Genomic DNA, 24,614 nt, shown 5'->3' with positions numbered 1-24,614 from the left:
ACTGGGATGGACTGGGAGGGGCTGGATTGGACTGGGGGGGCACTGAGAAGAGACTAGGATGGGAGTGGGAAAGGACAGGGAGGAACTGGGTGTACTGGGATGGGACTGGGAGGGAACTGGGAGAGACTGGGAAGGACTGGGAATGCAGTGCGACGGGACTGGGAGGGGAGTGGCAAGTGACTGGGAGGGGAGTGGGGAGCCAGTGGGAGGGAAATGGGAGGGAACTAAGAAGGGAATGGGAAGGGGAAAAAGTTGGAAGGGACTGGGAATGGAATGGGTAGGGAGTGTGAAGGGAGTGGGAAGGAACAGGGAGGGCACCGGGACAAACTGGGAGGGGACTGGCAATGGCACTGGGAGGACCTGAGTGAAATGGGAGGGGACTGAGAGGGAATGGGAGGAACTGGGAAGGATGGGGAGGGAACTATGAGGGGAATGGGAATGGACTGGGACAAACTGGGAGGGGACTGGTTGGGAACTGGATGAACTGTGAAGGGACTGGGAAGTGACAGTGAAGGGACAGGAAGGGACTGGGAAGGGACAGGGAGGGCACTGGGACAAACTGGGAAGGGACTGGGGGGGGGACTGGGAGGGGACTGCTTAGGCACTGGGATGGGAATGTAAAAGGGACAGGGAAAAGAGTTGGAAGGGACTGAGAAGGGACAGTGCGGGGAGTTTGAGGGACTGGGTGGACCAGGAGGGAATGGAAAGGACTGGGAGGGTACTGGGAAGGGTCTGGAAAAAGCCTGGGAGAAACTGGGAGGGGACTTGGAGGGAACTGGGAGTGGACTGGGAGGGAATGGGAGGGCACTGGGAAGGACTGGGAGGACTGGGAGGGGACCGGGAGGGAATGGGTGGAACTGGGATGGAGTGGGAGGGAACTGGGAGGGCCTGGGAAAGGACAAGGAAGGGGAGTGGGAAGAGATTGGCACAAACTGGGAGGGGACTGGGAGGGAACTGGGAAGGGAAAAGGAGGGCAGTGCAAAGGGACTGGGAAGGGACAGGAAGGGACTGGGAAGGGACAGGAAGGGACTGGGAAGGGACAGGAAGGGACTGGGAAGGGACAGGAAGGGACTGGGAAGGGACAGGAAGGGACTGGGAAGGGCCTGGGACAAATTGGGAGGGGACTTGGAGGGAACTGGGAGGACCCAGGAAGGGACAGGGAGGGGAGTGGGAAGGGACAGGGACGGGAAAAGGAAGGGACAGGGAGGGGAGTGAGAGGGAGTGGGAGGGAACTGAGAAGGGAATGGGACGGGCCTGGAACTAAGTGGGAGGGGACTTGGAGGACCTGGGAGGGCACTTGGAAGGACTGGGAGGGCACCGGGAGGGAGTGGGAGGAAACTGGGAGTGCCTGGGAAGGGACTGGAAAGGGACTGGGACAAACTGGAGGGGACTGGGATGGAACTGGGAAGGGAAAAGGAAGGGACATGGAAGGGACAAGAAGGGTAGAAGGAGGGGACAAGGAGGGGACTGGGAAGGGAGTGGGAGGACAAGGAGGGTACTGAGAAGGGACAGGGACAAACTAGGAAGGGCCTGGAATGAAGTGGGAGGGGACTTGGAGGACCTGGGAGGGCACTTGGAAGGAATGGGAGGGGACCGGGAGGGAGTGGGAGGAAACTTGGAGGGCCTGGGAAGGGACTGGAAAGGGCCTGGGACAAACTGGGAGGGGACTGGGATGGAACTGGGAAGGGAAAAGGAAGGGACAAGGAGGGGACAAGGAGGGGACAAGGAGGGGACAAGGAGGGGACAAGGAGGGGACAAGGAGGGGACAAGGAGGGGACTGAGAAGGGACTGGGAGGGGAGTGAGAAGGGACTGGGAGGGGAGTGAGAAGGGACTGGGACAAACTGGGAAGGGCCTGGAACTAAGTGGGAGGGGACTTGGAGGACCTGGGAGGGCACTTGGAAGGACTGGGAGGGGACCAGGAGGGAGTGGGAGGAAACTTGGAGGGCCTGGGAAGGGACTGGAAAGGGACTGGGAGGAAATGGGTGAACTGGGAGGGGACTGGGACAAACTGGGAGGGGAGTGGGAAGGGAACTGGGAAGACCTGAGAGGGAATGGGAGGGAACGGGAGGGACTGGGAAGGGACGGGAAAGGGCCTGGGAGGAACTGGGTGGACTGGGAGGGGACTGGGAAAAACTGGGAGGGGACTGGAAGGGAACTGGGAAGTAACAAGGAATGGACAGGGATGAGAGTGGGAAGGGACTGGGAGGGGAGTGGGAAGGGACTGGGACACACTGGGAGCGGACTTGGAGGGAAGTGGGAGGACCTGAGTGAAATGGGAGGGCACTGGGAAAGACTGGGTGACCACTGGAAAGGGAATGGGAAGAGACTGGGAGGGGCCTGGGAGGAACTGGGTGGACTGGGAGGGGACCGGGAGGGAATGGGAGGGACTGGTAGGAAAATGGGAGGGCCAGGAAAGGGACTGGGACAAACTGGGAGGCGACTGGGAGGGCACTGGAAGGCTAATGGAAAGGGAGCGGGAGGGGAGTGAGAGGGTATTGGAAAGGGACTGGGAAGGGAGTGGGGGAGAATGGGAGGGAATGGGTGGACTGGGATGGACTGGGTCAAACTGGGAAGGGACTGGGAAGGGCCTGGAACTAAGGGGGAGGGGACTTGGAGGGAACTGGGAGGGAATGGGAGGGCCTGGGAAGGAACTGGAAAGGGCCTGGGAGGGACTGAGAAGGGACTGGGTAGGTCCTGGGACAAACTGGGAGGGAACTGGGAATGCACAAGGAAGGGCAGTGGGAAGGGACTGGGAGGGGATTGGGAGGGACCTGAGAAGGGACTGGGACAAACTGAGAAGGGACTGGGAAGGGCCTGGAACTAACTGGGAGGGGACTTGGAGGGAACTGGGAGGACCTGGGAGGGCACTGTGAATGACCAGGAAGGAATGGGAGGGGCTGGGATGGAGTGGGAAGAAACTTGGAGGGCCTGGGAAGGGACTGGAAAGGGACTGGGAGGAACTGGGTGGACTGGGAGGGGACTGGGAAGGGACAAAGAAGGGACAAGGAAGCAACACGGAGGCGACAAGGAGGTGACAAGAAAGAAACAAGGAAGCAACATGGAGGACGACAAGGTAGGGACAGGGAGGGCAGTGGGAAGGGACAGGGAGGGCAGTGGGAAGGGACAGGGAGGGCAGTGGGAAGGGACAGGGAGGGCAGTGGGAAGGGACAGGGAGGGCAGTGGGAAGGGACAGGGAGGGCAGTGGGAGGGAACTGAGAAGGGACTGGGAAGGGCCTGAAACTAAGTGGGAGGGGACTTGGAGGACCTGGAAGCGCACTTGGAAGGACTGGGAGGGGACCGGGAGGGAGTGGGAGGAAACTTGGAGGGCCTGGGAAGGGACTGGAAAGGGACTGGGAGGAAATGGGTGGACTGAGAGGGGACTGGGAGGGAACTGGGAAGGGACAGAGAAGGGATTGGGAAGGGACAGGGGCAAACTGGGAAGGGACTGGGAGGGAAGTGTGGGGGAACTAGAAGGGTAATGCAAAGGGACTGGGAGGGGAGTGGGAGAGTCTGGGTGGAGTGGGATGGACTGGGATGGAACTGAGTAGGCACTGGGATGAACTTTGAAGGGACTGGGAAGGGCCTGGAACTAACTGGGAGGGGACTTGGAGGGAACTGGGAAGCGACTGGGACAAACTGGGAAGGGACAGGAAGGGAACTGGGAAGGGACAAGGAATGGACAGGGAGGGGACTGGGACAAACTGGGAGGGGACTGGAAGGGAACTGGGAAGTAACAAGGAATGGACAAAGAGGGGAGTGGGAAGGGACTGGGACAAACTGGGAAGGGACTGGGACACACTGGGAGCGGACTTGGACGGAAGTGGGAGGACCCGAGTGAAATGGGAGGGCACTGGGAGGGACTGGGAGGGCACTGGGAATGGACCAGGAGGGGACTGAGAGGGAATGGGAGGAACTGGGAATGACTGGGAGGGCACTGGGCGGACTGGGAGGGGACGGGGAGGGAATGGGAGGGGCTGGGATGGACAGGAATGGGGGGGGAGAGACTGGGAAGGACTGGGACGGAATGGGAGGGAACTGGGAAGGGAATGGGAAGGGACTGGGAGGGCCCGGGATGGAGTGGGATGGACTGGGATAGGACGGAGAAGGGACTGGGTGGGAATGGGATGGACTGGAAAGGACCTGGAGGGGACTGGCAAGGGACTAAGAAGAATTGGGAGGTAGTGGGAGAAATTGGGAGGGACTGGAAGGGAACTGGGAAGGGACTTGGCTGGGAATGGGAGAGTACTGCGAAGGGACTGGGATGCAGTGGGAAAGGACTGGGAATGAAACTGGGAATGGACTGGGAAGGGACTGGGACAGTGAGGGAAGGGACTTGGTAGGGATAGCAAAGCGATTGTTACAGACTGGGACAAGCTGGGAGAGACAGGGACAAACTGGGAAGGGACTGGGAAATACTGGGGGGGACTGGGAGAACACATTGCAGTACTGGGAGCCCTTGAGGGAGATCTTGGAGTTCCTGGGAGCACTGTTGTTGCTGCGAGGTCACCGAGAATAGGATCGGAGAGGTTTTACTGGCAGCACCGCGTGGGACAGGAGGTCACTCACTGCGTTCCTGGGAGGACTGGAGAGGGATTTTGCAGTTCCCGGGAGCACTGGCAGAGACTGGGAGGCGCTGGGTTCACCCTGGGATCGCTGGGCGAGTCTGGGGGCATTGGGGTCAGCCTGCAAGAGCTGGGAGAGACAGGAGAACAGCTCGTGAACTGGGAGCAGACTGCTCCCGACCGCGGCAAATCGACACCCACCCCCACCCCCCCTTCGCTGCTGCCCACCCCCTGACCCGTGGCAGAGTCCTGCAGCAGGGACAAAACAACTCCAGAGAGCAGCAGAGTCTACACTGAGATGATGCGGAGCGGAGAAAGCAGAGGGGACGAGGGTTACGCTGGCTAGGTCAGAGCCGAGGGGGCGAGGGCGGCGCCATCTTGGGAAGGGCAGGCGCCGTCACGGGGAGGGCGGCGCCATCTTGGGAAGGGCAGGCGCCGTCACGGGGAGGGCGGCGCCATCTTGGGAAGGGCAGGCGCCGAAGGGAGCCGAGCCGAGCCGAGGCGCCGAAGGGAGCCGAGCCGAGCCGAGGCGCCGAAGGGAGCCGAGCCGAGCCGAGGCGCCGAAGGGAGCCGAGCCGAGCCGAGGCGCCGAAGGGAGCCGAGCCGAGCCGAGGCGCCGAAGGGAGCCGAGCCGAGCCGAGGCGCCGAAGGGAGCCGAGCCGAGCCGAGGCGCCGAAGGGAGCCGAGCCGAGCCGAGGCGCCGAAGGGAGCCGAGCCGAGCCGAGGCGCCGAAGGGAGCCGAGCCGAGCCGAGGCGCCGAAGGGAGCCGAGCCGAGCCGAGGCGCCGAAGGGAGCCGAGCCGAGCCGAGGCGCCGAAGGGAGCCGAGCCGAGCCGAGGCGCCGAAGGGAGCCGAGCCGAGCCGAGGCGCCGAAGGGAGCCGAGCCGAGCCGAGGCGCCGAAGGGAGCCGAGCCGAGCCGAGGCGCCGAAGGGAGCCGAGCCGAGCCGAGGCGCCGAAGGGAGCCGAGCCGAGCCGAGGCGCCGAAGGGAGCCGAGCCGAGCCGAGGCGCCGAAGGGAGCCGAGCCGAGCCGAGGCGCCGAAGGGAGCCGAGCCGAGCCGAGGCGCCGAAGGGAGCCGAGCCGAGCCGAGGCGCCGAAGGGAGCCGAGCCGAGCCGAGGCGCCGAAGGGAGCCGAGCCGAGCCGAGGCGCCGAAGGGAGCCGAGCCGAGCCGAGGCGCCGAAGGGAGCCGAGCCGAGCCGAGGCGCCGAAGGGAGCCGAGCCCAGCCGAGGAGCCGAAGGGAGCCGAGCCCAGCCGAGGAGCCGAAGGGAGCCGAGCCCAGCCGAGGAGCCGAAGGGAGCCGAGCCCAGCCGAGGAGCCGAAGGGAGCCGAGCCCAGCCGAGGAGCCGAAGGGAGCCGAGCCCAGCCGAGGAGCCGAAGGGAGCCGAGCCCAGCCGAGGAGCCGAAGGGAGCCGAGCCCAGCCGAGGAGCCGAAGGGAGCCGAGCCCAGCCGAGGAGCCGAAGGGAGCCGAGCCCAGCCGAGGAGCCGAAGGGAGCCGAGCCCAGCCGAGCCGCCGAAGGGAGCCGAGCCCAGCCGAGCCGCCGAAGGGAGCCGAGCCCAGCCGAGCCGCCGAAGGTTATATAAAAGGTTAATCTTTTCCCATGTTAATTCTTATTTTATACAGAACGGTTAATTTTTCCTATCAGGCTCAGCCAGCCTCTGTTCAGAGGGTTTTCCATTCACATAAAAAACAACCAATCGACAACAAAATCGATACGTTTTAAAAAGCCACTCTTTGCATATGATAGATACACACTGTACATACCCCATTTCAAAGCCTCCCTTCTTACCAATTAACACTGTAGTATAGAGGTTTTACTTCGAGCAGTGCTTTCTGGGCCAGATGTAAGCAGCTGAAGACATTTATTACATTATACAGCAAAGTCATATAGTCTAATCAGAAGGCACACGTGGCACATCTCAAATGGGCATTTTCTGCTGGCATACGTGTAATTAAGGCATACAATAGGTTGCAATAAAACTATTTTAACACATCCAACCTGTTATAAAATATGCATCTTTTTTTTTTTTAATATATATAATGCTTCTCTTAAAACGATTTTGAATACAAAGAAACAAAAATCTCATTCTATAATATCCCTATATCAAACTCTTATCCTAACACCTTAGTACCTTAGTACAATCACTAATTACTTAATACTTATAAATACTAAATACTTACTATTCATTATGCTTACAGGTAAAACAACTATTAAAAACAAAAATAAATCTCTAAAACATATCACAATCAGAAATAATGAAATAATCATTGTTGCTTTAAATCAGAACACAACTTTCACAGACTAGAGAGGTTATCAGAACGGGGGGGAGAAAGGGGGGGGGGGGGGGGGAGGCGGCCGGCTAGCAAAGGCACCATAAGGACAAAGAGGGGGGGGCAAAAGGGGGGTGGGGAGGAAGCCACCGAATTCACACCAGCTGCCCTTCCAGGCAGCCTCCAGGTCAAATGTAGGATTCCCTGAAGGCATGGAGACTTCCATAGGAGGTAATAGCAGCAATTTTGAGCTACATTGATGTTTTTGAGCCTAAAACTCGAGGTGCTTGTAGCAGATGCCACTGTCTCTTCTCACTCCATATTGCTGGATGTCAGTGCATACAACTTACAGCAGCAGTTCCTAAAGTACACAAAAGTATCTGGCAATCAGTGTTTCTTACAGGCTTCTAGGACAGTCATCTTCTCCCAAGTCATGCTTTTTGCCTAAAGTGTCCCTTCTGTCCACAATTAAAACACATGGAAAAAACTTTTAAGAGTTAGTGGGGGGGTGTCCAGCAGCAGGGGGGGAGTGGGCTGCTGTTGCTATTGGCCAGGTGCCAGTGACTGCAGCTTCAGGGGTGCAGGTGAGCTTAGTGGCCATGGTGGGGGAGAGGGGCTGGGGGGCGTAGATGTCAAAGAAGAGCTTTGTTCTGGTGAAATGGCATTACTATTGTAACAGCTTTATAATGCTCTGCTAATTGATCTAAAGAATCTTTAATTAGTCCCTGTGTTGTAAGGGAAGATGTAACAATTTTGTTTACTTTTGTTGCCGCCATCCCTCCCCGCACCCATGTCTTTTCATTCTACATTGTTGCCCTTTTTTTTCCCTCCAAGATGTAAGTAAATGACTCTGAGTATCAAGTTATCTTCTTTTGTTCTTTGATTACCCATACGTGCTCATCAACAGGAGGCACCGACCCTCAGTTTCCCCAGTCACTTACCTCTGTCCGGGGTGACCATTTGGTGTAGTATTGATGTTTTAATTACTTCGAGCAGTGCTTTCTGGACCAGATGTAAGCAGCTGAAGACATTTATTACATTATACAGCAAAGTTATATAGTCTAATCAGAAGGCACACGTGGCACATCTCAGTTGGGCATTTTCTACTGGCATACGTGTAATTAAGGCATACAGTAGGTCGTAACAACAAAACTATTTTAACACGTCCAACCAAACTCTGCCCAGTTTCTCTCCTTCGGTTCCAAAGTGTTTACATTACTCTCAGAGTCAAAGGCAAAACATAGCTTTCTCTGACTCGAGCAAAGGCAAATCTTCCCCATAGTCTTCCAAAGCTATCCCAAAACATCTTCCCACATAATACTATTCTTCTACATCCACTTAAACAGGAGAGCTTCTGGAATGTAAAAGCAAATTCTAGGGAGAGCAAAACAGGGTTTCAAAGCATAAATACAACATGTATCACATAAAAACAGTAGACCTTCCTTTTTGTCTGTCATGGGAGGGGGGGTTGCCCTTCTTTGTTTCTTTGGGGTTTTTTTCTTTTTGTTTCTTAAGTTTTCAATACAAATGGAAAAACCTTCAAAGAGGGCCGCACTCAGCTGCTCCCCACACACAGGGGCAAGAGAAGCCCCTAACTGGTCAGTGTTGCCACCCCTCTTAAGGGGATCGGTTGGCACCTAAGGTGCACCTGGGGGTATCAAAGGGGAATTTGGGGGCACATAGAGGAATCAGGAGGGCCTCTGGAGAGTCTCCCAAATGATTAGTTGGATATTTAGGGTTATTTGGACCCCCGCCACAAAGGCCACTACTGCAAAGCTTTCCCCCCACCACCACAACTAACCCTAACCATCCGACTAAAATACCCACAGGAGACCTTCCATTGGTCCCCACATGCCTCTATATTCCCCTTGACTTCCCATTCAAATTAAGAAACTAAAAATAAAACCAGTGATGTTTCTTTTGTGTGTCTTGTGGGGTTTTTTAGTTTGCAAATAAGAGTAATTTCAAAGCCTTTTTGCATCCACATTACTACTGTTCTGCAATCTCTCGATTAAGAGCACAGCTTTTTCTCTGCTGGAATACCTCACACTAACACATTTTTTTCATGGTTTTCATCCCCTCTGAGAGCATTCAGGCAGCTTTTTTGGGCAGCATCCCCCGCCCCTCACTCACCTGCTCCTCTCCTGCATCATGACCCACCCCCATGTGGTATCATGGAAGGAAAGAGAGACAGCTGAGGGGCTGCCCCGCTTTTTATCGCGCTGGGGGAGGCGGCGCCGCGCTGGGGGAGGCGGCGCCGCGCTGGGGGAGGCGGCGCCGCGCTGGGGGAGGCGGCGCCGCGCTGGGGGAGGCGGCGCCGCGCTGGGGGAGGCGGCGCCGCGCTGGGGGAGGCGGCGCCGCGCTGGGGGAGGCGGCGCCGCGCTGGGGGAGGCGGCGCCGCGCTGGGGGAGGCGGCGCCGCGCTGGGGGAGGCGGCGCCGCGCTGGGGGAGGCGGCGCCGCGCTGGGGGAGGCGGCGCCGCGCTGGGGGAGGCGGCGCCGCGCTGGGGGAGGCGGCGCCGCGCTGGGGGAGGCGGCGCCGCGCTGGGGGAGGCGGCGCCGCGCTGGGGGAGGCGGCGCCGCGCTGGGGGAGGCGGCGCCGCGCTGGGGGAGGCGGCGCCGCGCTGGGGGAGGCGGCGCCGCGCTGGGGGAGGCGGCGCCGCGCTGGGGGAGGCGGCGCCGCGCTGGGGGAGGCGGCGCCGCGCTGGGGGAGGCGGCGCCGCGCTGGGGGAGGCGGCGCCGCGCTGGGGGAGGCGGCGCCGCGCTGGGGGAGGCGGCGCCGCGCTGGGGGAGGCGGCGCCGCGCTGGGGGAGGCGGCGCCGCGCTGGGGGAGGCGGCGCCGCGCTGGGGGAGGCGGCGCCGCGCTGGGGGAGGCGGCGCCGCGCTGGGGGAGGCGGCGCCGCGCTGGGGGAGGCGGCGCCGCGCTGGGGGAGGCGGCGCCGCGCTGGGGGAGGCGGCGCCGCGCTGGGGGAGGCGGCGCCGCGCTGGGGGAGGCGGCGCCGCGCTGGGGGAGGCGGCGCCGCGCTGGGGGAGGCGGCGCCGCGCTGGGGGAGGCGGCGCCGCGCTGGGGGAGGCGGCGCCGCGCTGGGGGAGGCGGCGCCGCGCTGGGGGAGGCGGCGCCGCGCTGGGGGAGGCGGCGCCGCGCTGGGGGAGGCGGCGCCGCGCTGGGGGAGGCGGCGCCGCGCTGGGGGAGGCGGCGCCGCGCTGGGGGAGGCGGCGCCGCGCTGGGGGAGGCGGCGCCTGCTTTGTCACCTCACGCTCAGCTTTCCATGGGTTTTATTCCCCTCCAAGACAACACGTTGAGTTCTGAGCAGCTGAGGAGCCCTGGGGAACACCTGTACAGAAATGTTCCTCCAAGAGCTGTCAGAAAAACGTTCGTTCCGCCAGCAGGCAGCTCTGGCTTCAGAGCAAAAGCCTTCTGTGATCATTCTGTTTAGCTCAGCACCAGCTGCAGCCGTCAGTATTACCAAACTACACAGTAATGGCCTCCTCCCGGTGCCCTCCCGGTCCCAACAGTTTCCTCCCACCAAAGGACTGGCAGAGAACTGGAAGCGACTGGGAAGAAACTGGGAGTGACTGGGAGGGCACGAGGTGGAATCTGGGAGGGAAGGAGGAGGAAACTGTCAGAGACTGAAAGAAAACTGGGAGGAAACTGGTAGAGACTAAGAGGTAGTGGAGGCTCAAGTGGGAGGCACTGGGGAGAACTGTGAGAGAACTCCGAAGGAACTGGAAGGGACTGGGAACAACTGGGAAAAAAAGTCCCAAAGAGGACCCTAAATGGGCCCAAATGGCCCCAAAGTAAACAGAGCCCAAACTGGGGTGATCTGGACCAATGGAGCCAGTGGAAGCACTTCCCACCTAAACTGTACTGACCAAAGAGAGCGCGGCTCTGCTTTCCCACTCCGGGAAATCTGCCACGCTGCAAGATGAGAAGGAGACTGGGAGGGATTGAGAGGAACTGGGAAAGGACTAGGAGAGACTGGGAGGGGACTGGGAGTGACTGGGATGGGACTGGGAGGAGACTGGGAGAGGATTGGGAGGGATGGGGATGGGGACAGGACTGAGAAGGGACTGGGAGAGACTGGGAAGGGACTGGAAGGAGATTGGGAAGGACCGGGAGAGGAATGGGAGGGACTGTGAGGAATTCCAAAGGGAATGGGAGGGAATGGGAAGGAAACGGGAGGAACTGGGATGGAAGTTGGAAGGACTAGGGGTGACTGAGAAGGACTGGGAAAGAATTGGGAGGGACTGGGATACCACTGGGACCCTCACAAGTCTATGGCACCAGATGGGATCCATCCCAGGGCAGAGAGCTCTGGCAGATGAGCTCCAAGCCACTGTCCAACATTTGCCACCAGTCCTGCATGACCACAGAGGTCCCAGGTGGCTGGAAGCTGCCAGTGTGATGCCATTCACGAGAACGGCTGGAGGGAAGAACCTGGGAACTCCAGGCCTGTAAGCCTGACCTCAGTGCCTGGCAAGACTATGGAGCAGATCATCCTGGGGGCAATCACAGCAAACCTGCAGGACGGGCAAGGGCTCAGGCCCAGCCAGCAAAGATTTGGTGGGAGGGGCAGGTCCTGCCTCACCAACCTGATCTCCTTCTATGCCCAGGTGACTGCCTGGTAGGTGTGGGGAAGGCTGTGGATGTAGTCTGCCCGGACTTCAGCAAGGCCTTTGACACTGTCTGCCACAACAACCACCTGGCTGAGCTGACAGCCCACATCCTGGACAGGAGCACTCTGTGCTGGGTTAGGAACTGGCTGGAGTCCTGGGCCCAGAGAGTGGTGGTGAATGGTGCCACATGCAGCTGGCAGCCGGGCACTAGTGGTGTCCCCCAGGGATCAGTGCTGGGTCCCATCCTGTTCAATATCTTTATTGATGATCTGGATGAGGGGATCGAGTCCATCATCAATAACTTTGCAGATGACACCAAGCTGGGGGCAGGAGTTGATCTGCTGGAAGGTAGGAGAGCTCAGCAGAGGGACCCTGACAGGCTGGACAGATGGGCAGAGTTTGGAAAGCATGCATGGACTCCCTGGTTGGTGAAGCAGGAATTGTTTAGTGGTACAGAACAAGCAGTGTATGTAGGAAAAATCAAGCAGGCTAAGCAATTCCCTGGCATTCTTGCACCACTGCTGCTAATTGAGTTTTCTCCTTTGATATGCAGCTCTCCATTATTATCTTCATCCCATATCAGGTTGAGCTTCTCCAGCACGGAGGCGAGCGTCCTTCTGTCTCGCGCTTCAGGCTGTTTACTGCAGTCAGCTCTTCTTTATCATCAGACCATTCTTCCGTCGTCAGCAGCCTGTTGTTCTTTCCTGTCCTGAAACCTTCCATACATACTTTCTGCTTTCCTCCAGGCAGAGTCCAAGGGCATGATATTGAACACATCCAAGTGCCAGGTTCTACACATTACCACAACAACCCCAGGCATTGCTACAGGCTGGGGTCAGACTAGCTGGAGAGGAACCAGGCAGAAAGGGACCTGAGGGTGCTGGTTGACACCAGCTGAACATGAGCCAGCAGTGTGCCCAGGTGGCCAAGAAGGCCAAATACATCCTGGCCTGCATCAGGAACAGTGTGGCCAGCAGGAGCAGGGAGGTCATTCTGCCCTGTGCTCAGCACTGGTCAGGCCACACCTTGAGTTCTGGGTCCAGTTCCTGGGCCCCTCAGTTTAGGAAAGATGTTGAGATGCTGGAAGGTGTCCAGAGAAGGGCAACAAAGCTGGGGAGGGGTCTGGAGCATAGCCCTGTGAGGCAAGGCTGAGGGAGCTGGGGTTGCTTAGCCTGGAGAAGAGGAGGCTCAGGGGAGACCTTCTTGCTCTCTACAACTACCTGAGGGCAGATTGTAGCCAGGTAGGGTTTGGTCTGTTCACCCAGGCACCCAGTACCAGAACAAGAGGACACAGTCTCAGGCTGTGCCAGGGAAGGTTTAAGCTAGAGGTGAGGACAAAGTTCATCCCAGAAAGAGGAACTGGCCATTGGAATGTGCTGCCCAGGGAGGTGGTGGAGTCCCCATCCCTGGAGGTGTTCCAAAAAAGAACTGGATGTGGCACCTGGAGCCATGGTTTAATTGTGAGGAGGGGATAGGGATGCAGACATAGGAGGGAATTGATGAGATCTGAGGTCTCTTCAAACCTGGTTGATTATGTGAGACTGGGAGGTACTAGGAGGAACTGGGGGTTACTGGGAAGTACTAGAAGGTACTGGGAGGCTGTGGAAGGACTCTGGGGGTGGAGAGTTACTGGGGGGGAGTGAGGGGGCACTGGAGAACTATAAGGGTTAACTGGGAGGTACTGGGAAGGGCTCTGAATGGCACTGGGAAAAACTCAGAGACTGTGGAGAGACTTTGGGGCAGTCTGCAGGGGGTGAAGGGGTCACTGGGGGTTATGGGGAGATACTCACAGTGCTCCCAGTGCTCTCCCAGTTGTCTCCCAGTTCCTCCCAGTGCTCCCAGTTAGGTTCCTGATCCTTCCAGTTGTATCCCAGGGCTCCAGAACTGACTCCAGGTGCTGCAGGTATGGCTCCCAGTCCCTCCCAGTCCCTCCCAGTGCCTCTCAGCCCCTGCCAGCCTCCTCCCAGACTGGGAAAGGACTGGGAGGCACTGGGAGGGGCTCAGGACAGTAGTGGGAAGGACTGGGAGACTGTGGAAGGACTCTGGGGGGGAATTGGGGATGCTCAGTGGGGTACAGAGGGTCACTGGGAGGCTGTGGAAGGACTTCCTCGGTGGAACTGGGAGGGCTCAGGGGGGCACTGGGGGTTATTGGAAGGTACTGGGAGGTAGTGGGGAGTACTGGGAGGCTGTGAAAGGACTCTGGGAGGGGAGGGTTACTGTGGGGGGAGTGAGGGGGCACTGGGGAAGTCTAAGGGTTAACTGGGAGGTACTGGGAAGGGCTCTGAATGGCACTGGGAAGAACTCAGACTGTGGAAAGACTTTGGGGCAGTCTGGAGGGGCTCAGGGGGGCACTGGGGGTCATGGGGAGATACTCCCAGTGCTCTCCCAGTTGTCTCCCAGTTCCTCCCAGGGACCCCTAGTGCTCCCAGTTGGGTTCCCGCTGCTTCCAGTTGTGTCCCAGGGCTCCAGCAATGCCTCCAGCTGGTCCAGGCATGTCTCCCAGTGCCTCCTGGTCCCTACTGGTCTCCTCCCATACTGGGATAGGACTAGAAGGGATTGGGAGGTACTGGGAGGGACAGGAATAAACAGGGAGGGACTGGAAGGGAGTGGGACAGTGTGGGAGGGGACGTGGAGGGACAGGGAGGGGACATAGTGGGAATGGACTGGGAGGGACTGGCAGGGACTGGGAGGGGACTTTCACAGCTGTCTCCCACTTTTGTCCCAGTTGGGTTCCTGCTGCTTCCAGTTGTCTCCCAGGGCTCCAGGTCTGACTCCAGGTGCTGCAGGTATGGCTCCCAGACTCTCCCAGAAACTTCCAGCCCCTACCAGTCTCCTCCCAGACTGGGAAAGGTGTAGGAGAAAATGGGATGGACTGGGAGGCTGTAAAGGGCTGTGGGAGGGAAATGGGGGGCTGAGGGGGGTACTGGGAATTCCTGGGTCACGCTCCCAGTGCTCCCAGTTGTTTCCCAGTTGTCTCCCAGTGGGGATGCTACTGCTTCCAATTGTCCACCAGGGCTCTTGCCAGGTAGTGCAGGTAGAACTGGGAGGGGACTGGAAAGGGATGGGGAAGGGACTGGTTGGGGACTGTGAAGGGACTGGGATGGAATGGGAGGAACTGGGAGGGGCTGGGATGGACTAGGGGGGCACTGGGAAGAGACTGGGATGGGAGTGGGGAAGGACAGGGAGGAACTGGGTGTACTGGGATGGGAATGGGAGGGAACTGGGAGAGACTGGGAAGGACTGGGAGTGCACTGTGACGGGACTGGGAGGGGAGTGGGGAGCCAGTGGGAGGGGATTGCGAGGGAACTAAGAAGGGAATGGGAAGGGAAAAGAGTTGGAAGGGACTGGGATAGAGTGGGATGGATCAGGGAGGGAATTGGAAAGGGCTCAGGACAGTACTGTGAAGGACAGGGAGGCTGTTAAGGGCTCTGGGGGGGCACTGGGAGGTACTGGGAGGCTGTGAAAAGATCTGGGGGGGGAGGGTTACTGGGGGGAGTGAGGGGGCGCTGGAGAACTATAAGGGTTAACTGGGAGGTACTGGGAAGGGCTCTGAATGGCACTGGGAAGAACTCAGAGACTGTGGAATGACTCTGGAGGGGGTCTGGAGGAGCTCGGGGGCACTGGGGGTCATGAGGAGATACTCACAGTGCTCCCAGTGCTCTCCCAGTTCCTCCCAGTGCTCCCAGTTGAGTTCCTGCTGCTTCCAGTTGTCTCCCAGGGCTCCAGAACTGACTCCAGGTGCTGCAGGTATGGCTCCCAGTCCTTCCCAGTGCCTCTCAGCCCCTGCCAGCTTCCTCCCAGACTGGGAAAGGACTGGGAGGCACTGGGAGGGTCTCAGGACAGTACTGGGAAGGACTGGGAGGCTGTGGAAGGTCTCTGGAAGGGAGTTGGGGGGGCACTGGGAGGCTGTGGAAGGATCTGGGGCAGGGAGGGTTACTGGGGGAGAGTGAGGGGGCACTGGGAAAATTCTAAGGGTCAACTGGGAGGTACTGGGAAGGGCTCTGAATGGCACTGGGAAGAACTCAGAGACTCTGGAAAGACTTTGGGGAGGTCTGGAGGGGCTGAGGGGGGCACTGGGGGTTATGTGGAGATACTCACAGTGCTCACAGTGCTCTCCCAGTTGTTCCCAGTGCTCCCAGTTGAGTTCCTGCTGCTTCCAGTTGTCTCCCAGGGCTCCAGCAATGCCTCCAGCTGGTCCAGGTATGTCTCCCAGTGCCTCCTGGTCCCTACTGGTCTCCTCCCATACTGGGATAGGATTAGAAGGGATTGGGAGGTACTGGGAGGGACAGGAATAAACAGGGAGGGACTGGGAGGGGACTGGGAAGGGAGTGGGACAGTATGGTAGGGGACTTGGAGGGACAGGGAGGGGACATAGTGGGAATGGACTGGGAGGGACTGGCAGGGACTGGGATGGAGTGGGATGGGACAGTAAGGGGATTGGGAAGGGACAGGGAAGGGACAGGGAGGGGATTGGGATGGGACTGAGTGAACTGGGAAGGGAATGAAAGGGACTGGGATGGACTGTTAGGGGCTTGGGTGGACTGGGATTGACAGGGAGGGCAGTGGTAGGGAATGGGAGGGATGGGAGGGGACTGGGAAGGAACTGGGAAGGGCCTGGGTCAAACTGGAAGGGGACTTGGAGGGAACTGGGAGGACCTGAGTGAAATTGGAGGGGACTGGGAGGGAGTGGGAGGAAACTGGGAGGGAATTGGTAGGGAACAGTGAAGGGACTAGGAGGGCACTGGAAGGGTAATGGAAAGGGAGTGGGAAAGGACAGGGAGGAACTGGGTGTAGTGGAATGGGAATGGGAGGGAACTGGGAGAGAATGGGAAGGACTGGGAGTGCACTGCGATGGGACTGGCTGGCCACGCCCCCTCCCAAATAAGGGAGGGAGAGTGAAACGGAGGAGGGCGGCTGGCCACACCCACAAAGGGAGGGCAGTGAAGAAGCGAGGTGGGGGGGCTGGCCACGCCCCCCCCCAAATAAGGGAGGGAGGGAGTGAAGTGGAGGCGGGTGGCTGGCCATGCCCCCTCCCCCCACCAAGCTAAAAGGGGGAGGGAGCTTCTGGCGCGGTGCGGCCAATAGGAGGGAGGGGGAAAGCGCAAAGGCGGGAAAGGGGTTAGGGGTGGGCGGCAAAAGGGGAGGGGAGGGCGGGAAAGGAATAAGGAAGGGGAAGGGAGGGGAGAGGAAGAGAGGGGGGACCAGTATGTACCAGTATGTACCAGTATGGAGCCAGGGCTAGACCAGTCTGGACCGGTTTGGACCAGTCTGGACTGGTTTGGACCAGTTTGGACCAGTCTGCACCAGTCTGGACCGTTTTGGACCAGTTTGGAACAGTATGGATCAGTTTGGACCAGTGTAGACTGGTTTGGACCGGTTTGGACCAGTCTGGAGTGTTTTGGACCGGTTTGGACCAGTCTGGACCAGTTTCAAGCGGTTTTGACCGGTCCGGACCGGTTTGGACCGGTTTGGACCGGTCCGGACCGGTTTGGACCGGTTTGGACCGGACTGGACCGGCTTGGACCGGTCTGGACTGGCTTGGACCGGCTTGGACCGGTTTGGACCGGCTTGGACCGGCTTGGACCGGCTTGGACCGGTCTGGACCGGCTTGGACCGGTTTGGACCAGTTTGGACCGGTCTGGACCAGTCTGGACCGGTTTGGACCGGTCTGGACCGGCTTGGACCGGTTTGGACCGGTTTGGACCGGTCTGGACCGGTCTGGACAGGTTTGGACCGGTCTGGACCGGCTTGGACCGGTTTGGACCGGTCTGGACCAGCTTGGACCGGTCTGGACCGGTTTGGACCGGTCTGGACCGGTCTGGACCGGCTTGGACCGGTTTGGACCGGTCTGGACCGGTCTGGACCGGCTTGGACCAGCTTGGACCGGTCTGGACCGGCTTGGACCGCTTTGGACCGGTTTGGACCGGTCTGGACCGGCTTGGACCGGCTTGGACCGGTTTGGACCGGTCTGGACTGGTCTGGACTGGTCTGGACCGGCTTGGACCGGTTTGAACCGGTCTGGACTGGCTTGGACCGGTCTGGACCGGTTTGGACCAGTCTGGACGAGTCTGGACCAGTATCGAGCTTGGGTGGCCACTAATGAGCTACGGTGGCCACTAATGACCCCCCCCAGCCTCTCCCTCCCTCCCCTCCTCCTCCTCTCCCCTCCCGTTATCCCTTTCCCCGCGCTCCCCGTGGCCCACGTGGCGCAGCCGGCCCCACTCCACTCTCTGACGTCACCGCGCGGGGCAGCCCTGGTGCCCTCCTCCCCCCCTCCCACCTGGGCGCTCCGCCCCCTTGCTCTGACGTAATCAGCAGCCATCGCCTCTCTGCCCCAGCTGCTCAGGCCACGCCCCCCGTGACATAGTCTGCGCTATTCCCCGCCCCCCCATAGCCATCCTGCTGCCCTCCTCCAGCCCCGCCCCCTCCTATAGCCATCCAATTGTCACCCTCCAGCCCCGCCTCCAGTCCTCCAGGCCCACCTCCTGCAACCTCCCTCAGCCCTTTCCCCGCCCCCTCCATAGCCATCCTATTTCACTCAAACCCCGCCCCCTTGTGACGCAGATGCCCTCTCGTTCCCGCCCCCTCCCTTAGCCATTCTATTGCCGCCCTCTAGCCCCGCCTCCAGTCCTCCAGCCCCGCCCCCCATAGCCATCCTATTGCCTTCCTCAAGCCCCGCCTCCAGTGACGTAACCTGCGCGGTCTTCCCCGCTCCCCCTCCCCTCTAGCTCCCTTCCCACCCTTTCCCTTTCCTATCCCCTCACAGCGCCGCCACCGCTTTCTCTGCTCCCCGCCCCTCCTTTGCGTGGCCCCTAATCATGTGACGATCGCTGGGCGAATCTGGGTGCTGCGGGGTTCACCCTGGGATCGCTGGGCGAGTCTGGGGGCATTGGGGTCAGCCTGCAAGAGCTGGGAGAGACAGGAGAACAGCTCATGAACTGGGAGCAGACTGCTCCCGACCGCGGCAAATCGACACCCACCCCCCCTCGCTGCTGGTGTTTCTTGCCCCCCCCCTCGCTGCTGCCCACCCCCAGACCCGTGGCAGAGTCCTGCAGCAGGGACAAAACAACTCCAGAGAGCAGCAGAGTCTACACTGAGCTGATGCGGAGCGGAGAAAGCAGAGGGGACGATAGTTACGCTGGCTAGGTCGGAGCCGAGAAGGCGAGGGCGGCGCCATCTTGGGAAGGGCAGGCGCTGTCACGGAGAGGGCGACGCCATCTTGGGAAGGGCAGGCGCTGTCACGGGGAGAGCGGTGCCGTCTTGGGAAGGGCAGGCGCTGTCACGGGGAGAGCGGTGCCGTCTTGATGCCCTCACTTCCGTCTACATGCCCCCAGACCTCCTTTCTCACCCTCTAAGGCCCTTGAGGTGCTCGCAGCTCGCCTTGAGATGCCGGGGGAGATGTGGCTGGGGGGTCCTGGGACTGCAGGACACCCAATACCGGAGTGAGACCACCCCAATCCTGCGGGACCCCAAACCCTGGAACCCCCCAGAGACCTCTAACACAACACCACCACTCCCCGCCCCCTCAGCTGCTTCAGGACCCTCCAGAGACCCCCCCGGAGACCCTCCAGAGGCCGCCAGACACCTCTCGATGCCCACAAAGCCCCTCTAGACGCCCCAGAATACCTCTCTGCGCCTCCCTTCAGAGGCCACTCACACCCTTGGCAGCAGGCGACAGCAAGCAGTACCTGGCCGTGCCCACAAGGTGGGAGCAGTGAGCAGAAGAGTCAGGGGCGCTAGGGACACCGAGACTCCAGCAATGCCACACAGCAACCCACACGCTGTGGGGACCTGACACAGAGACCCCGAAACCACACTGAGGCACAGACCCCCCCACTCCTCCGTGACCCTCCAGACATGACCCAGGAGCCCCTCCAGAGGTCCCCAGACACCTCTAGATGCTCCCAGAACCCTTCACATGCCCCCAAATTCCCCTTTCATACCCCCAAGCCCACTTCAGATGACAGCAGACCCTCCTTAACAGGCCCCCAACGCTCAGCAGGTCCGGTGCTGCTGTGCCTCGGGAGCAGATCAGCTGGTCTCCCTGCAGAGCTTTTTCCATTCAATGAAAAAACAGCACACCACACACACACATGAAAGACAATCCACTGTTTTAATTGAGAGACAGTTGCTATTTCTGTTTCAAACCACACCCCACACCCCCCCGTGGCTCTGCTCAGGATGTGCTTTTCTCCTCTAGAAGACTTTCTAGAGAACAGAGGGGGGTCACGTCAAGGCCTTTCTGCACACAAATCACTGCCCTTCTGCAATCTCTCAATAAGCAGCACCGCTGTTCCTCGGCTGGAACACCTCACACTCACTCTTACACTTTCCCGGGGCTTTCCCTCCCCTCCAAGAACGTCCTGGCATTTCAAACATTTGGCATTTCAGGTCTGCAAGCAGCCTTTGTGGGAGGCTGCCCTCACCCCTCCCTCACTGCTCCTCTGCTGTATCCTCGCCCACCCCCCTGTGGCATCACAGAAGGAAAGACAGCCGAGCGGCTACGCTCCTGTTCTTTTTATCACCCCGAGCCGGGGACAGCCTTCTGGGCAAGGTTTGCAGCTTCAGCACACAGCTGAGCTTTGCTCTCACCCATTAAACCCTTTGGTGGTTTCAGCTTCCCGAGGATGTGTCGGCACAAGTCCTTGTCGGGGCACCGCAAACAGGGAGAGACAAAGCTCCGAGATCCAGGAAGAGGACGGCTGAGCAGACACTTCTAAAGAGAGAAACTTCATCAGCTGAACCTCACACTTCTCCCAGCTTTGCAACAGCAAAGAACTTTGTGAACAACACAACAGGATTTGTCAGTGATTCACTTCTGTTAGTCTTGGACAAGATGCTCTTTTGTATACGATAAAGGACACCTGCATGATATGTGTGCTTCTGCTCTTTTAGATAGATAAGCTTTGTATAGATAGGAAGCATCTGGACCTCTGTCATTATAGACAGATAACTTTTTGTATAAAAGTTTGCCCAAACCTCTCTGAAGACACACAGCTCTTTTGAAATGATCCTACCTGTGTCAGGCGCCAGAATAGAAGCACGATACAAGAGACTTACTGAGTCTCTTGTGTGTCTTTCTCTAAGTCATTATCAACGCTGTTTGCAGCACAAACCCAAACCCACCCCGAGACACCCCCAGCTCCCACGGGAGCCTGCAGAGACCTCCCAAAGGGTCCGACGGAGGTGCCCAGCTGCCTCTCCACGACCCTTGACCCTTTCAGATGGCCCCACTAAACTTTACATATCCCCAGACCATTTTAGGTGTCCCCAGACCTCCTCCGTCACCCCCAAAAGCCCTGCCGATGGCCCCAGACCACCTTCAGACGCCGGAAGGAACACACCTGGGAGTCCCGGGCCGGCAGCGACACCGGAAACCGCACTGCGAGCTCCCCGAATGCGCCAGGACCCCTTGCCCCGCCAAAGGACGGCGGTTCGCAGGCACCCTGGGGCACAGAACGGCATCAGGCGCCGAATCAGGGCTCTCCGCGACCGCTCCGGCTCCAAAGCTGCTCAGTGCGGCGCCCGCCCCCCCGGCCAGAAAAGCGGGGGGCAGCCCGCGAGGAGGGCGCGTGCGCGGGACCGGACCCGCTGCGGCGCAGGCGCCGTATCCATAGCGACCACCGGGACGCTGCCCCCCTGGTGCGAGCAGAGCCGGGCTAGGGCGCAGGCGCCGGATCCATAGCGACCACCGGGACGCTGCCCCTCTGGCGCCAGCAGAGCCGGGCTAGGGCGCAGGCGCCGGATCCATAGCGACCACCGGGACGCTGCCCCCCTGGCGCGAGCACAGCCGGGCTAGGGCGCAGGCGCCGGATCCATAGCGACCACCGGAACGCTGCCCCTGTGGCGCCAGCAGAGCCGGGCTAGGGCGCAGGCGCCGGATCCATAGCGACACTCGAGTCAAGCTCTCCGCTCTTCCCTTAAGAATTTTCGAGCATTCGGCGCAGTTAGGCTGCAGAAATTAGCTCCCACGGGGCGGCACACGCCGCGGCACGGCTGCACTGCCGGCCATTACACACCGGGTGGCAGCATTGAGCTCCCCCGGGGCGGCACACGCCGCGGCACGGCTGCACTGCCGGCCATTACACACAGGGTGGCAGCATTGAGCTCCCACGGGGCGGCACACGCCGCGGCACGGCTGCACTGCCGGCCATTACACACAGGGTGGCAGCATTGAGCTCCCACGGGGCCTCTGGGTACGGTTGAGGCAGCAGCCGCCACCCCCGCAGAGCCCCACCGGTCAAGCCCGGACACGCCCCCCCCCCCCCCCCCAAAAGCCCCGCGCTGCCCCGCCGGTGGCCACCCCCCCAAGCCCCGCGCACCTCCAGCGGCTGCTATAGAGAAGCCCCACAAAGCAGCAGAGACTGGCACTGACCTGGGACACAGCAGAAGAGCTGCAACCTCTACCAGCCACAACCCTGAAAGCATCTGGCGCCATGTTGTTGAGGGCGGTGCCATGCTGGGGGGTGGGGTTCAGGCTGGGGGGCGGTGACACGCTGGAGGGGGGGTGGTGACACGCTGGGCGGGGGCGGTGCCACGCTGGGGGGGCGGTGACACGCTGGGGGGGCGGTGACACGCTGGGGGGGGCGGTGCCACGCTGGGGGGGGCGGTGACACGCTGGGGGGGCGGTGACACGCTGGAGGGGGGCGGTGACACGCTGGAGGGGGGGCGGTGACACGCTGGAGGGGGGGCGGTGACACGCTGGGGGGGCGGTGACACGCTGGAGGGGGGCGGTGACACGCTGGGGGGGGCGGTGACACGCTGGAGGGGGGCGGTGACACGCTGGAGGGTGGCCGTGACACGCTGGGGGGGGCGGTGACACGCTGGGAGGGGCGGTGACACGCTGGGGGGGCGGTGCCACGCTGGGGGAGGCGGTGACACGCTGGAGGGGGGCGGTGACACGCTGGAGGGGGGCGGTGACACGCTGGAGGGTGGCCGTGACACGCTGGGGGGGGCGGTGACACGCTGGGAGGGGCGGTGACACGCTGGGGGGGCGGTGCCACGCTGGGGGAGGCGGTGACACGCTGGAGGGGGGCGGTGCCACGCTGAGGGGGCGGTGCCACGCTGGGGGGGGCGGTGCCACGCCGGGGGGGGGCGGTGCCTGCGTTGTCACCTCACTCTCAGCTTTCCATTGGGTTTTATTCCCCTCCAAGACAACACGTTGAGTTCTGAGCAGCTGAGGAGCCCTGGGGAACACCTGTACAGAAATGTTCCTCCAAGAGCTGTCAGAAAAACGTTCGTTCCGCCAGCAGGCAGCTCTGGCTTCAGAGCAAAAGCCTTCTGTGATCATTCTGTTTAGCTCAGCACCAGCTGCAGCCGTCGGTATTACCAAACTACACAGTAATGGCCTCCTCCCGGTGCCCTCCCGGTCCCAACAGTTTCCCCCCACCAAAGGACTGGCAGAGAACTGGAAGCGACTGGGAAGCAGATCCGGGCTAGGGCGCAGGCGCCGGATCCATAGCGACGCTCGAGTCAAGCTCTCCGCTCTCCCCCTAAGAATTTTCGAGCATTCAGCGCAGTTAGGCTGCAGAAATTAGCTCCCCCGGGGCGGCACACGCCGCGGCACGGCTGCACTGCCGGCCAGTACACACCGGGTGGCAGCATTGAGCTCCCCCGGGGCGACACACGCCACGGCACGGCTGCACTGCCGGCCGTTACACACCGGGTGGCAGCACTGAGCACCTCCCTGGGCGTGGGCAGCAGCCGGGCCCCCACGTGGGTTTTATTTTCCAATGCTAAAAGCCTTTTAGAAGCAGAGAGGGCAGACAGGGGTCGTTTCCAAAGCTTTCTTACGCACCAGTCACTCCAAGCCCTCCCTCTCCAGCTGCAAACCAGAGGTTTGCCTCCGCCTCGCCTCACCCCAGTACTTACACTTTTAAAGATAGTGTGGTCCCCTCGGAGAATTTTCAGCACTTTAGGGGGGGGCCCCCAGCCCTCGCTCACCTGCTCCTCTGCTGCAGCAGCCCCCTGCCCCACGTGGCAGAACCAGCCCACCCACAATCCCCCCACTCCCTTTGATTCACCCCCAAAAAGGCACAAAATAAAGCAAACTGCCCAGCCAGCACCTCCTGCCTTTCACAGCAAGGACTGAACATTGCAGCTTTGGCCAAGACTATCAGCCCAAAGGAAGGCCTGGCCCCTGAGGAACTAAATGCAAGTGAACTATCTGACACCACCACAGTCCTGTGAATGTTGCAAAGCAGTAGTGCATGCAGTATAATAATTCGAAAGTTAAGGGCTGCTCAAGCTTTACACAAAGTATCCTATTCAGTTTTGGGTTCCACTTAACACAAAGTAAAAGTATAAAAGGTCAGAGGGAAAGCCAACTCTACCTCTGAACTACAGCAAGAAATACTGGAATCAAGGGGCCCTTTCTTCTGCTACTAATAGATGAAGAGAACATGAAAACTGATGGGCTAAACCAACAGGGCAAGATTAGAATAACTAGTAGAGAGAACGGAAGATACAAAGCTTCAACTACATCTGTTTAGCAACGACTCCTACCAGATAACTTCCATGCCATAACTTTACTGAATTCAAACAAGCCAGCTGGCGAAGCGTCTCGCTTACAGGCGGCCGACGAGGACACGCGCAGAAGGAAGAGGCGAGGGAACAAGTCCTGAGCTTTGCTGCAGGCTGTCCTGCGGCTTCCCCTACCGACTCTTTCCCGTACACCACCGCAGAATGAGTTGGGTGAATTTTGTCTCAAACCCATTAAACCCTTTGGTGGTTTCAGCTTCCCGAGGATGTGTCGGCACAAGTCCTTGTCGGGGCACCGCAAACAGGGAGAGACAAAGCTCCGAGATCCAGGAAGAGGACAGCTGAGCAGACACTTCTAAAAGAGAGAAACTTCATCAGCTGAACCTCACACTTCTCCCAGCTTTGCAACAGCAAAGAACTTTGTGAACAACACAGTGGTGCTCCTAAGGAGGTCACCAGCTTGCAAGTTACAGGAGAAATAAAAACCTTTTTATTACAGAAGCACTGGCAAAAATTTACGGACAGGAACAGCAGACGAGGAAATTCTGCAATTGAGCTAACGATAGACATCAGGCCTAGGATCTGGCTACCCTGACAAAGGATGCCAACAGGACAGAGTGAGGCCTCAGCAGCACTCCCAAAAAGCCCCACAGAGAGCCACAGGCTCTGGCCCGTGCCCCACCTA

The 24,614-nt window shown here is 59.9% G+C and overlaps 1 protein-coding gene and 1 long non-coding RNA gene across 4 annotated transcripts in view; both read right to left on the bottom strand.

Annotated features, from left to right (window-relative positions):
- Nucleotides 1-11,874: 11,874 nt before the first annotated feature.
- On the bottom strand, nt 11,875-17,771 carry LOC137448833 (uncharacterized). Its single transcript, XM_068153731.1, has 4 exons — nt 17,730-17,771; nt 15,548-16,493; nt 15,095-15,190; nt 11,875-14,339 (listed from the first exon to the last, which is right to left on the bottom strand). The coding sequence occupies exons 1-4, from the start codon at nt 17,769-17,771 to the stop codon at nt 14,272-14,274; spliced, it is 1,152 nt and encodes a 383-aa protein (XP_068009832.1). The 3' UTR covers nt 11,875-14,271.
- Nucleotides 17,772-18,211: 440 nt separating this feature from the next.
- Nucleotides 18,212-24,614, bottom strand: part of LOC137448823 (uncharacterized) — a 36,705-nt gene continuing 30,302 nt past the window's right edge. For 2 of the 3 annotated variants that reach the window (XR_010989225.1, XR_010989227.1), the window contains 2 exons: nt 18,587-20,165; nt 18,212-18,358 (listed from right to left, as the gene is read on the bottom strand). This is a non-coding gene — a long non-coding RNA (uncharacterized lncRNA). The remainder of the gene's footprint in view (nt 18,359-18,586; nt 20,166-24,614) is intronic. The other variant, XR_010989226.1, reaches the window with a different exon arrangement.

This window comes from Melanerpes formicivorus, unplaced genomic scaffold, assembly GCF_026170545.1.
Source record: "Melanerpes formicivorus ecotype bairdi unplaced genomic scaffold, bMelFor1.0.p_v2 SCAF_26, whole genome shotgun sequence".
NCBI lineage: Eukaryota > Metazoa > Chordata > Aves > Piciformes > Picidae > Melanerpes > Melanerpes formicivorus.
Note: the sequence above shows the minus strand (reverse complement) of the source record. Positions and strands in the feature narration are given on the sequence as shown.